Source organism: Hoplias malabaricus, chromosome 3 (genome assembly GCF_029633855.1).
Source record: "Hoplias malabaricus isolate fHopMal1 chromosome 3, fHopMal1.hap1, whole genome shotgun sequence".
Classification (NCBI taxonomy): Eukaryota; Metazoa; Chordata; class Actinopteri; order Characiformes; family Erythrinidae; genus Hoplias; species Hoplias malabaricus.
The window spans coordinates 6,224,764-6,239,890 of NC_089802.1; the positions used below are offsets into that span (position 1 = coordinate 6,224,764).

At 39.5% G+C, this 15,127-nt stretch overlaps 1 protein-coding gene across 1 annotated transcript in view; it reads right to left on the reverse strand.

The window, feature by feature from the left end:
• The window catches only part of LOC136691780 (PH and SEC7 domain-containing protein 1), a 54,835-nt gene that overhangs the window by 19,600 nt on the left and 20,108 nt on the right, over nt 1-15,127 (reverse strand). Inside the window, exons 8-10 of the mRNA XM_066664560.1 lie at nt 14,424-14,482; nt 13,309-13,398; nt 920-963 (exon numbers count right to left, since the gene is read on the reverse strand). Coding sequence (XP_066520657.1) covers nt 920-963; nt 13,309-13,398; nt 14,424-14,482 — 193 coding nt within the window. The remainder of the gene's footprint in view (nt 1-919; nt 964-13,308; nt 13,399-14,423; nt 14,483-15,127) is intronic.

Genomic DNA, 15,127 nt, shown 5'->3' on the forward strand with positions numbered 1-15,127 from the left:
ACTGTTACCATTAAAGAAATGCAGTTTATTCCTGTTCCTTAAAAATAAGCTTTTTGTAGATAAGTGTTTTTAATCAGACAGCGACAATATAGCACTTTGTTTGACTAATCTGCAAGCTTTCGACTGTCTCATTATGACAGCAGACCTCAATTTAATTAAGGACATCATAACGTACATCTTAGCTCCCGTCCACAGGGATCTGGATGTTTTTACAAACGAAGATTTTCCTGCCTCTGTTATAAAAAGGTGGCAATGATTCCGGATAGGCTCCGGACTCACCCTGACCCTGAACTGGATAAGCAGTTACAGACAATGAATGAATTAATTAATTTTATGAAAATATCCCCATCCACACGAATGGCCTTATCATGCCAGTCCAGTAGGAGGTCATAGTACTTCTTAAAGAGAGACCACAAATCACCAGAGCAGCAACAATGGTCACAAACCATTCCATGAATTTCAGTCAGAGACAGGCACACAGTGTGATGTCAGCATTTCCAAAAGTATGCGTTTTCCTCATCCACATGTGAACAGTGAAAACAGCATTTTCAAAAACCTTTCACTTAAAAAAGTCTCCATATCCGTGTGGACGGGGCCCTTGATGTCATTATGTCCAATGCATCTATATTCTATTATAATATCATCAAGTTAATTCTTTTCTATTATGATGTCATAAAAAGTTCAATTATGACATAAAAGCAGCAGTTATTATATTGTGACCTTATGACATTGATTACTATTCCATTATGACATCATAAAGCGAATTTTCATCTATTATGATTCTATTATCATTGTAATGGTATGGTAAACTGCATGTTACACATATTGTTGTACATTTGGAGTTTCTGTCCTAATCATGGCATTTTCTAACACATCTGTGTCAGTGAACATGCAGAGTAGGAGAAAACAAAAGACTCACATTGTCCACTGAAGTTTCTCATTCTTGATGGAATTGTACAGAGCCTGCAGAAAGACATAACAGGTAATTAGTGACAAACATTATTCTCTGAGGGTGTTTGAGATATCTCTATCACAGCTGATAGCTCATAGCTTCCATCAGTGTATGACAATAATGGCACAGCAACAGATACAGAAAGAATGATTGTCTCCTTCACTCGATCCCACCCATACAAAGCATCATTCAGGGTATTGAACCACAAATAACCATACAGTCAGTACAAATGATCACAGCACTGAGTCAGCATGGCAACATGGCCTTATTCAGGGTTGGCATCTGACAACAAAACTTTGATTATGTTATGGCACCCACAACTAGAAGGATGACTGTCATTTTAGAACAGTAGAACTTACCAGGACAGGAATCCATAATTTTGGCAGCCATGGCATGCTATGGCTGCTTTATAAAAATAGAGCCTATATGTACAGTGAGAAAACCAGGATGTGTACTGATATTGGAATAATAACACCACTGTGCTGGGCAAATATTTCAAATTATGTGGTTCTGTTAGGAACTAATATATGATCAGTTTCATAGCAGTTCATTCATTCATTCATTATCTGTAAGCGCTTATCCAGTTCAGGGTCGCGGTGAGTCCACAGCCTACCTGGAATCACTGGGCGCAAGGCGGGAATACACCCTGGAGGGGGCGCCAGTCCTTCACAGGGCAACACACACATTCACTCACATCTACGGACATTTTTGAGTCGCCAATCCACCTACCAACTTGCGTTTTTTTGCAAAAGAGCAGTTCACTGTAGTAAAATATACCATTGTGGTCCAATTAAATTCTATCATGTATCTCCATTTTGGTGGCTTTTTAGTTTCATGAAGAATGGACCAAAAGTAATGCTCCAGAATTATTTGCAATAAAATCTTTTTACATTGACTTCCATTGAACGTTAAGAAGGTTTTTCCTTCTCCTGTAAACTTAGTTTTTAGGGAGGTGCATGTTTTTCTTTGGACAATGAAGATATTAATGCAAACATACATTACTCCTGCAAAAATCTGTCAATCAAAATGTTTCCTTATGGATACCAGCAGTGATGCATTGATACTGATAACTTATTGGCTTACAGCAGAGAGGAGTGTGAGATTATTGACTGACAACGATGGATTATGGATTGAAGACAACTGAAAAATCAGGAAATACTGCAGACAGCAAATCTATATTCTGGATTCATTATTAAGGTACTGAAATAACCTTTAATAACCCTGATGCTGACTTAATATAGTCAGGCCCAAAAAATTCTTGATTTAGATTTCCAACTCAATCTTGCATCGAGCTGCATACTGCCACAGGCTAGAGGAAGTATTCCACCAGCATCTGCTGCACATTATAATCAGCACAGCCTCCTGTTTTCAGCATCAGTGCTCAGTGTTAGGGTTTTTAGAGACAGCTGGAATGTGATTGACAGCTGTTTACAAGATGCCAAGGGTTCTAATCAGTGAGATGCTCTGCATTTAGGGTGGTAATGTGAGTAAATTGAGCAGGTTTACAGCATTAGGGAAGCTACAAAATATACGACATTTACGACAGAGTTATCAAGCTGAAAAAAATTTACTTTAGCTTCACTTTAGCTTTAAACCAAACCAATATCCTCGCGTATCAAGAATGGACAATTCAAACTACTGTCACAGTTTCAAAGAGACTATTAAAAATGCATGTTTTGGGGGAAGCTATGCTTGTGTTGATGCTTGAGGTATGCTCGATGCTTTTGTGTTTGCCTGAGGTATGACTATCAATGGCAAACCGTCTTAACATCAGCCATCGTCCAAAGGAAACCAGCAGGCATTTCCTTCTGGGCCAAATAAATCACACTCGCACAAACACTTTAATATCTGTAACAATTAAAGCCAAACAAAGCCAGCAGGAGAAAGTCTATAAATGATCTACTAGTGAATGTCATTTCGATATTAACACCCCTCCATCACCCTCCCACACACCACAAATGCATGCACACTCCAAAGGATCTCTGCTCACATCAAATTAGGAATATGGCGTTGCGGTCTACACCACTGAGCTACAAATGGTTTCACAACAGGGAAAATGAAGACAGGTTACAGTGTGAGAACAGCATGAAAATCAGAGATTAAACAGGTGATACAGCTGAATAAGAGAGACTCAAAAGATAAATAAAGTGAAGATGCAAATCAGAAGGGTTGCATGGTTGGAAATATATTATTTGTAGAAAATAGGAAATTGTTATCATTCTAATACTGATACTGGAATTTCAGACAATGGTAGCCATCAATACTGTTAGCTATTTACATTTTTTAACGCTTTATTAGTTGTACAAATAAAATTGAAAGGATTTATTTGTAATATTTTATGGTACTTTAATTACAATACTCTCCTGAATATATGTCATATTATGGCAACTGATAATATTAAAAATGACCATTATAATTTTATATAAAACAAAAATTAGGCATTGATACCAATAGATCACGAACTCTAATACTGAAATCACCATTTTCAAATCATCAAAACCAAAACACACACATACTTTTAGATACAATATTATCCCCAAGTATAAAACAATAATACATTCTCACTCACAGTTCTGAAACTACTTAATTTTTAGGTTATTTTATTTAATAAAATGTCCATAGTCTTATTTAATACTACACACCAGAACTTATTTCTACACCTACTAAAACGGACAACAGAGTGGCTAACACCACCCTACGACACAGAGGATGTCCAGGCAGGGGTGCAGCTGCTGTACTGATAAGAACACAACATTTCTGGTGGAGAATAAACTATAGTTTAGTCCAAGACTGGTCTTCATCATTGTGTAGAAAAACAGTCCGTAATGTTACATAAACCTACTCTGGTAAATGGCTCTGGATAAGAGATGAAATCATACAACACATTAACAGATATTAACTTTAACATTACGTTGATATTTTGCTGTGTCTTGACTATTTAATATTAATGAATACTGCATGTTTTATTAGGAAAAATGACTGCAAATTCTGAATAAAATAACTCTGCTCCAAGTGTTGCCTAAAGGCTGTTTTTACACGTGACTCTGCTGTTGCAATGTAAAATGATTACATGGTGGAACTTACTACCCTTTACAGAGTTAAATTGTGTGTGTGTGTGTGTGTGTGTGTGTGTGTGTGTGTGTGTGTATCATATTTATGGGCCCTTCCCTAAAGAATAAGAGCTAGAGGTGAGAGGAAAAGATATGTACACAGGTGATATGGATGAAATGGTGAGTTGTTCAGGTGAGGCACAGAGACAGGTAAGGCAGAGAAGCCAGCCTACCCTCTTCCTCTTGCGGAACTGTGGGTGTTTCTGGCCGTCCTGAGCCTTGCCCAGCAGGTCGGGGAACACCAGGGGTTTGAGGGAGCGTGAGCGGGGTGTACGAGGGTAACGGAAGGGGTCCATCATACGAAAATCTCGGCCATAACGTACAGAACAGAGTGAACGGGAGCGCAGGCGTCCTGCTGAGTGGAGACTGTTCACGCCAATCATGTTGAGCACAGCAGGCTCTACAGGTGCTGAGGATCCACTGCTCTTCGGAGGCCTCAGATGTTTGGAGCAAGCAGAACGGCCAACGCTGCACTTCAACCAGCCTTCACGAATTTGTCCAGCGGAGTTTGCTTAACTTTACGATAGTTTATTCAGGGAGGAAGATGCACAGCTGATGAAAGTGTAGGAAATCAATAAATCTATACTCCAAGCTGAAGTGGAGAGAGGAGTAAATGGCCCAGCAGGGGATGGTAAACCGGTTTACTGACCGCAGTGATGTCCTCACTAAAACACCAGGAAAGTGTCCTGGAAAAAGTCCAAATTTAGTATTTGTCTCTTTTCATACAGAGTTGTTATAATCCGGCTTCAGAATTCATACATCCATTATATGTACGCTACCTTAACTGTCTGGAACCAGTTCTGAGATCAAATGAACTCATGAAATCGTTGTCAACAAATGACCAATACCCCAATGGATCCATCCCTTACACAATCACTAAATCTCAAAGGTGCTACAGATCATCAGAAATAAACAATCACCTTCAAGCTCAAGTCTAAACCTGAATGATGGGAACTGACTGGAAGATCACACCTGTGGCATGTAAACCTAGCCCTAAAGCAATAGGCCACTTCTCACAGGTGAGTGGAGAAACAACAGGAGGCAAAATGTTTACACACACACATTTTTCTCCCTCGCTCTCTCTCTCTCTCTCTCACACACACACTCTCACAGATGGCAACGAATGCTTGCAGAAGTGTGAAAGGACAGCCAGAATCCAACAGATGGATGAATCGGGCGGAAACAGAGAGATGACAGAACAGAAGTGAGCACACACCCACACATGCATGCACACACACACACACACACATGCGCGTGCTCAGTAGAGCTGTGAGGGGTCTTCCTTTCAATGTATAGTCCCTCCAAAATCTCCCCAAAAATTAATAAAATAAAAAATAAAAAAATAAAAAAATCAACAAATCAGACGAGCCGAAAAAAAAGCAAAATTCACGCTGCAATTTCAATAACTGAAAATGAATCGCTCCTGTTGCTCTCCTCCTCTATCTCCTCCCTCGTTCCACTCCTCCTCTTCCTACTTCAGGAAAAAAAAAAAAGCACCGAGCAGGACTCTGGCTTCACAGGACATGCGTCATTCTCTTAATCCATCCATCTCGGCTTTTCAAGCTTACTTCTCCTTCATTTCTTCTAGGAGCTTCAACCCCCTACGGCATCAGAAGGAAGCTTCTTCAGTAATCCACCACCATGCTGTAGCAGGACTGTGGAGAAGTGTCCAGAGGAGAGCTGAAAATCTCCAGAACTGAGCTAAAAATGAGCAGTGCTTTTAATCTCGGCTCTGCCGTTCCTTCTCCGATTCTTGTCTTTCGCTCTGGCTGATGGAAACTGGTGGAGTCTCAGAGAGACCTGATTGAGGCTGTGAGCTTCTCTCCTCCCTCCCTTTACCTTCCTCCCTCTCCCTCTCCCTCTCTGAATGCATATCTCCCTCCCTCTGCGCTCAGCCACTGAACAGCCAATCGTAGCCATCCAACACGTCTACACACACACAAACACACACCACATACACACATCACATACACTCCGAAAGCTGATTAACATTCTGCACTTGTCCTTTCAGTGAGGTGAGAGAGAGAGAGAGAGAGAGAGAGAGAGAACAATCGGTGCATGTGAGAATGTGTGAAAGGCAGGGCACATTTTACAGTAGAAAACTGCAGTGTTTAATTAAAATGCAGACAGAATACAGTCGACTCCATTGTGTGCCACTGTCACTATATAAATACAATTATATAAATATCATTCGGAGTGTAGCGTTTCACTGTTCGATTTCACAGTTCAGTTAAAGCCGCTAAATATTCTGCCGTCACAATCAATAAAGGATTTTCACGAGACAACGTGTCAAAAAAAAAGAAAGAACTCACAGACAATGAAACCAGAGCAGAGACTGAGAGATGCAGAGCAAATTTACAGCCACAGGAGCAGCACATAAACGAGCACAGCTCAACAGCTGCAGGATCTTTGCAATATTCAAAACAAGCCAATAATCCATTCATTCATTAATTAAAGAAATAAGCAAATAATATATAAATATATTTATCAATTTTATGAAGAATCTTTATTATAGTAACGCTATTTGGATAGTATGGTGTAATACAAAAAATTAGGAATTTGACGCTACATCGCACACACACACACACACACACACACACACACACACACACACACACACTGAGACAAAGAGACAAAATAGGAAAAATTAAGAAAAAGAGAAGCAAAACTCTCCAAGGGACAGAAAGAGAGAAAAAGGGGAGAGAAAGAGGTGCAGGGAAAAAAGAAAAAGTGGAAAAGTGGAAAAGGGAAAAAAGAAAAAGTGGAAAAGTGGAAAAGGGAAAAAAGAAAAAGTGGAAAAGGGAAAAAAGATAAAGTGGAAAAGAGAAAGAAAAAGAGGGGGAGAGTCCTCAAAACATCATTTCATGCTTCCAAAAAGCTTAAAACACATAAGAAAGACAAACTGTCCTTTATTTCACTTTGAACATCACCTGAGACCAAGGAGTGTCAGATTTCTCACTGTCTGTACATTAGTCTCACTGTCTGTCTCGTTTATTAGACTGTGAAAGAGACTCTGTGGAAACCTGTTTGGTTTTAGGAGATTTGTTAATGACTCTCACCACTTGCTAAACTCTATATAAACAATGCAGGCTCAACCAGAATCTCTGACACCACCATGGTTAAACAACAAGAACACACAGTCTCACGAATGTGGTGCAGTGAATAGCAGGATTTAGGTTGGAAGACTCCAGGTTCAATATAGAGTCATGTGAAAAAGTTAGGACATCCCATGAAAACCAGTTTAAACATATGAGCTTCATTGTATTGAGTGATGGAGCTTATGAACTTATAAACACAAGTTGTAAAATTGACAAAATTGTACATTTGTTGTGAAAAAATAAGACATTTATTACTGTTAAAAATTTCTATATTTAGAATCAGATGCACCACATCAACTGCAAATGATTAGACTATCGTTAAAAGAACATTGGAGGAGGCTGTCTTTTTTAAACCTCAGACATTAGTTTGATTTGCCCTTGGTTGCTGACGTGAGTGGTATCACCATGCCGAGATCTAAAGAGAGCTCTGAGGCCTTCAGAAAAAAGGTTGTAGATGTATATGAGTCTGGGAATGGATTGTAAAAAGATCTCAGAACAATTGTAAATTGTATTCCAGACAGTAGAATGGCTGATTTCTAAGTGGAGAACATTTAATCCACCTGCCAACACGGCCAGGTCAGGCCATCCCTAACAAGTTCAGTCCAAGAGCAGACGGCAAGAGGCATATAAGAAGTCTCCAAAAATCCTAAAATGTCATCACGGGACCTCCAAGTGGCTCTTGCCACAGTTGATGTCAAGGTACATGCATCTACCGTCTGGAAATGACTCCACAAGGAGGAAACCCTTGCTGTCAAAAAGACATCAGGGCAAGATTAAAGTTCTGGAACATCGTGTTTCGGACAGACGAATCCAAAGCTGAATTATTTGGGCACAGTAACAGAAGAAGACCAGCACAGCATTTGAGAACAAGAACCCCATACCAACTGTGAAGCAGGGAAGAGGAAATGTCATGGTTTGGGGCTGTTTGCTGCACCAGGGTCTGGCAAGCTCTCCATCACAGAATCTTCTATGAATTCTTCACTACATCAGAGGGTGCTTGAGGACGTGGATCATGCCACATGACCATGAGCCAAACATTCCAGTAAATTCACAAGGAATGGCTCAAAAGTAAAAAATGGAGAGTTCTGGAATGGCCAAATCAGAGCCTGGATCTTAATCCTACTGAGATGCTGTGGGGTGATCTGTGCATTCAAGAAACCCCTCAAATATCACACAGCTGAAAGAATTCTGCATGGAGGAGTGGGGAAAACAACCTCCCAGTCGATGTCGGAGACTAGTAGATGGTTACAGGACACATCTAATTGAGGATATTTCAGCCAAAGGGGTAAATACCAGCTTTTAGGGCATAGGGTGTCCTAACTTTTTCCTCAGATTCCAGATTGTTTTATTAGGGTGATTGCATGGTTCAGTTGGACTCGGTCACACTACGCATCAGTGTGATCCCTCACCGTGCCTAACACTAAGTGTGAACAAAGAGGAATAGGGATTACTCCGGTCTACCGCTGATGTGCAGTGTTTGATTAACAACACATTGCCGTGATGCATAATCTATAAATCTATAAGGCATGTGAGATAGGGCTGAGTCACTGCCCACAAAACAACACCAAATAACCCACAAAGTACAATCATGACCTCCAATGTGCTGTGCAAAATCACCTTAATTCACAAAAGTCACAGCATGTTGACATAAGCGTGCTCCGGTCCTGAATATTAAACACAATGTGAGCACAGGCCAGCAGTGGGGGGGTGGGGAGTGCTGGGCAATCGTGCTCAAGCACAGCACAAGGCAACTGAGCCAAGTGTGAGTACACCGTAAAACTACTGGAGTGCTGAACTGATATAATATAATAAATGATATAATTTATAACAATATGCCACTCCCTCACATTGGTTTAATCAGTCAGAAGTTTGAAACCAGCCAGGCTCTAGAAGACAGATGGGGATAATGGGTGATCTTCAGAAGATTCAGCTGGTATTAATGAACAGCAGACACAGTCAATCAGCCCCAGCTCTGCTGTGGCCTGATGTATCTCCTCTGTGTTCACTGTGAGCGCTTCCCAACATGACAGCGTCCTTCAGGATGTAATTATCATTTACACAATTACTGCTGTCGTGGCAACAGCACCCACTCTCCACCACAGAGCAGCATCCTCAGCACCGCTTCCATTCAGACGTCACTCAGCAGAGAGGGCCTTTATACGCGGTGATGCTCTGGTTTACTGTGTTCATGTGCTGAGAATGTATATATATACCCTGTGGTCCACATATATATCATATTGTGGGGATAAATATATTTTTTAAACAGTCACTTTTTGGTGATGTCTTACTTGTGGGGACAAATATCATTAGACTTGAAGGTGATGATGCATTAAGGTCAGGGTAAAGTTAGGGTAGGGCATAGGGTTATGTTAATGCTGGTTATGGTTAAAGTTATGGTAGTCTCCACAAAATGAATGGAAGTCTATGTAATGTCCTCTGAAACCATGGAGACAGGACTCTGTGTGTGTGTAAGAGAGAGAGAGAGAGAGAGAGAGAGGTAGAGATAGAAAGACTTCAAAATACTTGTGTATGTGTGTGAGAACTTGTGATTGTATTATGTAGGAGAGAGCAATAGAGATGGGAGGAGTAGGAGGGAAGAAAGTAAAAATTGGTGCAAAGGAGGGAGTGATAGCTGGAGGGAGAAGAGAGAGAGAGAGAGAGAGAGAGAGAGAGAGAGAGAGAGATGGGATGGCTTTAGAAAGAATCCAGCTGTATTAGTTCTACAATAACCCAGCATATATTTTCTGCTCTGACGTCATCTCTCTGATTTTCAATCAGCCTCTGATTCAAATAAATGTAATATCCTAGAAAACTGAATATTTTAGCCAGGAAATAAAACATTCTGCACAGCAGTTATTATTCTGTCGAAGTACCCAACCACATTTTCCACCCACTGCTGCACCCACTGGTCCACCAGCATCAATGCAGTAATGATTTCAGCACCACGGACAGCACCACAGTCTGATGAGGTATGACATACCATATGTTAGATGACAAAAACTGATATCCAGCATCCACACAACATTGGTTTTGCTTGTCCTTCATTTACTGACAGTGATATACTGTCATACTGACACACGACTGGAAGAACAGTGGAAGAAAAATGTATGTAGATAGACTTCCTGGTGAAGTTGTGTTTAATTTTATTGGCTTCATTTGAAACCCATGCTTCAACTGCCATTAAACAGATCAATATAATAAAATTTTACATATGATAATTAAACACAATTTACAATACAATAACCTTAATATTGCTCTTATAAATATGCAATGTTCTGAATGCCTTTATAAAAAAATTTATTTAATAACATTTGAAAAACATTTAAAGCGTCTTTGTAAATAAACTTTCCCTCGTGGCTGTTTATACGACACTACAGCAGGCTTCATTCATTTCTGGAATTCTGGTTGTTTTCTTCTTAGAGTTCATATTGTAGTGGATATATTGACTTTAGTGTCCCCTCTGTTTTTTCCTGGCTACTTGATAGTCCCTTGGTACTCAAGCACACCAGGACTGACAGGATAGCACTGACTTATCTGTTGGCTCTGATAACACTAACATTAAAAACAGTAAAATAGCTGAACAAACACCAAAGCATGAGATCACAATGTGACAGCAGTTTGGACCGAGCAAAACAGAACTAAAGCAGAGCACAAGTGAAACTGCAATGTATTTGACTAAGTGTCCATACTAGAATTATTCATTCCAATGAGTGTTCAATACCACAGCATGTCTTGTTATTGAATATCATTAATGCATTTAAAAACACTACAGTACACTACAGAAACATCACTCACTCACTCACTCTCAACCAAATTCAAAACACACTCAGATGTGTCACTTTAAAACAGAGGTATTCAGACTTTTTCCTCCAGAGGCCCATACTGCCATTTTTTTAGAACTTGCACCTGATGAACCCTGCTCCCCACAACCCTTCCCCCAGCACTTTTCTCCCTATTCCTTCAGCTTGAAGGAAGCAAACCTGGCCATATATAATCAGCTAAAATCATCCCATATTTCCAGACCTTTATAGCGTACTATAAGTCAGTATATTAAAAACAGCACATGACGATAAGAGCTTCTCCTTTTTTTTTCTGTAAACACAAACAGAACCCAAGATCATACACTGGGGGCTTTCTCTCCTCATCCACGTGTTCACAAACTGAAATTCCATGGTAGTAAACTATTCATGTGACACTAATTTTGTGTGTTTATTATAAAAAATAAAACAAACTGTTTAATTTAAGTTTTTAAGAATACAAAAATATTGAAATATGAAAACAAAAACAGGTGATGGGGTCATTTAAATGTTTATTTTTTGCAGTCTCACATCCCACTTATACCCATGTAAGTCCTTCCACACAGTCTGAATTCCTCTGCATTCAACTATAATCACCCTCTATATCATATTCTATGGATATTTATTTAACTAAATAATTTAATTAACTTAGTTGGAGTATCAGATTTTAACACAAATCTCTAGCAAACTCACTATTGCGTCTGCTGATAAATATTGTTGTATTTTAGATTCTTAAATACCTCTTATCTGCAACTGAAACTTTGATTTTTCCATGTAATTCTAAGTAAAACTACAGCTACACTTCCCTGTATTCTTCAAATCATGTGTCTTTTTTCCTCCTGAAGATATGTCCTGAGTATAATCAGTCACTATGCATTGATCTCATGGTCAGTAAACAGTCAACAAGGGCAACCAGTGTGTTTCATTTATTTCCTCAGCTGATGTGTAGAGTATTGGTTGTCAATATTAGCATAGCATCAATCCTGCCATCAATAAGCAAACAAACTTGAATAACAGCATCAGTCAAATAGGTGAGTACAATGAGGTGTGGACAGTGGCTGTCAGACTCAGTGACCACCTCAGAATAAATTGTACCCTTTATTGGAAAAATCAAATCCAGAAGCCCGGCCTTAACCAACTAAACCTCGTTAACATTCATTAGCATAAGGCCAGGGACTCAGCTGATTGATTTTAGAATGTGCCTGTGGGGCTAATGGAAGGAACCAAAATACGCCTGGCTTCCGATCCCTGACACAAAAGCAATAATCTAATAATGAAATCTAATGAAAAACAGCCTAATGAGGAGGTAATTCCCACAGGAGAAACTCAGTGCTCCTACAACATAGAAAACAACTGTACAAATTACAATAGATAATTGACCGGTGTAAGTACACACAGTAACCACTTACTCACTCACACAGTCAATCGATTACATGGACACCACACAATGCACCTGATCCACAAAGCTGTCTGTGTTTATTAAAACCTCCCAGGGACTGGCTTTGTCCTAATATTTCTATACCATTGGTGGGCAATCGTATCCTCAAAGGGCCGGTGTGGCTGCTGGGTTTTAGTCCATTCAGGCCTGATCACACCTGATTTCACTCTTTTAATTAGTAGGTTTCAGTAAAACAACTGACCATGTGACCTCCTGGTTGATTGGAACAAAAAGGCCCTTTGCGGATAAGAATGCCCACCCCTGGTCTATACGGTACAAAGCTGTGAGGCATTTGACCAAATAAATGCACCTTGTACGTCTTAATGTTCCCTTTCCGATGGGAGACGTGCACACTTTAATAAAGTAGTGCAAACAGAAATATAACATTAAGAAATACAGTGCCATTATGGTCCATAACTAAAGTTATTGAAGACATAGCCTTGAAGGTACAACCTCAGTGACGTGAGGTGTCCCGCCCCAGAGAGGCTTTAATTAGCACTTTTTTAATGTATTTATTTAATTTATTTATTTATTTTTAACTATACACTAGATAGTGACATCCAGGTTTGTTTAATGTCTCTGAGCACCACTCGCCATGCAGAACCAGACTAGATATCCATACCAGGCAACCTCTGGATTGAGTCATTCATTCATGAACAGACCCTGAAGCAAGCTATTTAGCTCAAAATCAAAGTGCTGAGATCTAAATGCTTTATTCTGTTAGAATTAGTGACTGTTCACCAGAACCAAGACAGACCATTTGTTTAAAGAAAGTTCTTTTACCATTCAAGCTTTTAGACTAGACTGACTGATCATAAATTCCATCTCCTCTCTAATCAGCATGTGAAGGGAGTGCAGTATTTATGTTTGAGTGTGTGCTCATGTCTTTGTGAGAGAATTGCTAGCAATCTACCTTGAGCAGCTCTTTAGGGAAATCATGGCCACTGTTCAGTCCCTCCAGATTCCCCACGAACTGAGTGCAGGACATTCGCTTCCCAACATTCTGCCAGAACACAGACCAGAGTCGTGACATGATTAGATATGTGAAATTAAAGTGCTTTATTGTTATTGCTAAGTATTAAAACAATCAAATATTTAGGCTTTTTTTTAAATGGTACTACATGTACTACACTCAAATCTATCTCAAATATATCTTTTCTTTTTTCTCCACAGCTGTTCACCTACACTTCCTGAGCCTTATGCATAATATACTAAGTGCATTAGGATTGCTGAGAGACCAATACAAATCTAACATTGTTCTAAAAATATAGTAATCATTCACCGACTTATGAACCAAATTTGATATGATGATCATAGTCTAGGATGCATCCCTAGGCATTATATCTGCTACCGCTGGCCTTTTCCGTAACCAACTACATGAGTGAGCGTTCCTTACAATGGAAACCCTACTTCAAACAGCAGATCATGAATTCCAAATGAAACAGAATAAATCATGAGAGACAGAGCGAAATCTGAGGAAGGCTTTTTGTCCAGAGAGCGGATAAAGTGGACACGTTAGATTCCACGATATCACGTCATTAGCAGGAAACGGCAATGTGGCTTTAAAGCTTGTATTTATAGAGAGGGACTTTGATTGGGCAGATCGGAGCAGAGGACGCTCTCTGATCCGCACAGACAGCGGCCGAACATTTTAACAAATTAATTCCAGCACTTCACAGCACAGGAACTCAGCAGGGAATGTTCCAAAGGACTGCGGGTGAGTGTGTGTGTGAGTGTGTGTGTGTGTGAGAAACAGAGAGAGAGAGAGAGAGAGAAAGGGAGAGAGGGCGGGAGAAAGATGAGAAGAGAAGAGGGCAAGTATAAAGAAAAAATGAACATCAAGGTTGAATCTTAATTTATGACCTACTTTAGTCTTGATTATCAAACACTAAAACATAACAGATACGGCATGATACCGTGGGTTGCCCAAAACAAAAAGGCACTTGTGATGAAATCAACTATTTGTGCCAGTGATTTAGAAATAAACTAATCGTTTTTACTCTTCCCACTCCACAGACTGCCTCCTACCTGGCCGTGCAGGTCTGTATTAAGCAGCATTAAAGCACAGGTGAGCGTGTGGACACTGTCTGTAGGAAAATAAAAATGAAACACAAGAGTGAATAACAAACAACCCCCCCCCCCCAAATATTACTGTTATTTATTATAGAAGGTTTATTCTAATATATACCAACTGGACTTTATAACATACCCTTGCGGACTGGCACAAAGAATACAGTGTCCATCATCCATTTATTTAATTCCAGAAATGAAACCAATAACATATATCACACCCAATACACAACTAAATACCCAATACACAATTTAATAACATCCAATACACAACTAAATACCCAATACACAATTTAATAACATCCAATACACAACTAAATACCCAATACACAACTAAATACCCAATACACAATTTCATCACACCCAATACACAACTAAATACCCAATACACAATCACATCCAATACACAACTAAATACCCAATACACAATTTAATCACATCCAATACACAACTAAATACCCAATACACAACTAAATACCCAATACACAATTTCATCACATCCAATACACAACTAAATACCCAATACACAATCACATCCAATACACAACTAAATACCCAATACACAATTTAATCACATCCAATGCACAACTAAATACCCAATACACAATCACATCCAATACACAACTAAATACCCAATACACAATTTAATCACACCCAATACA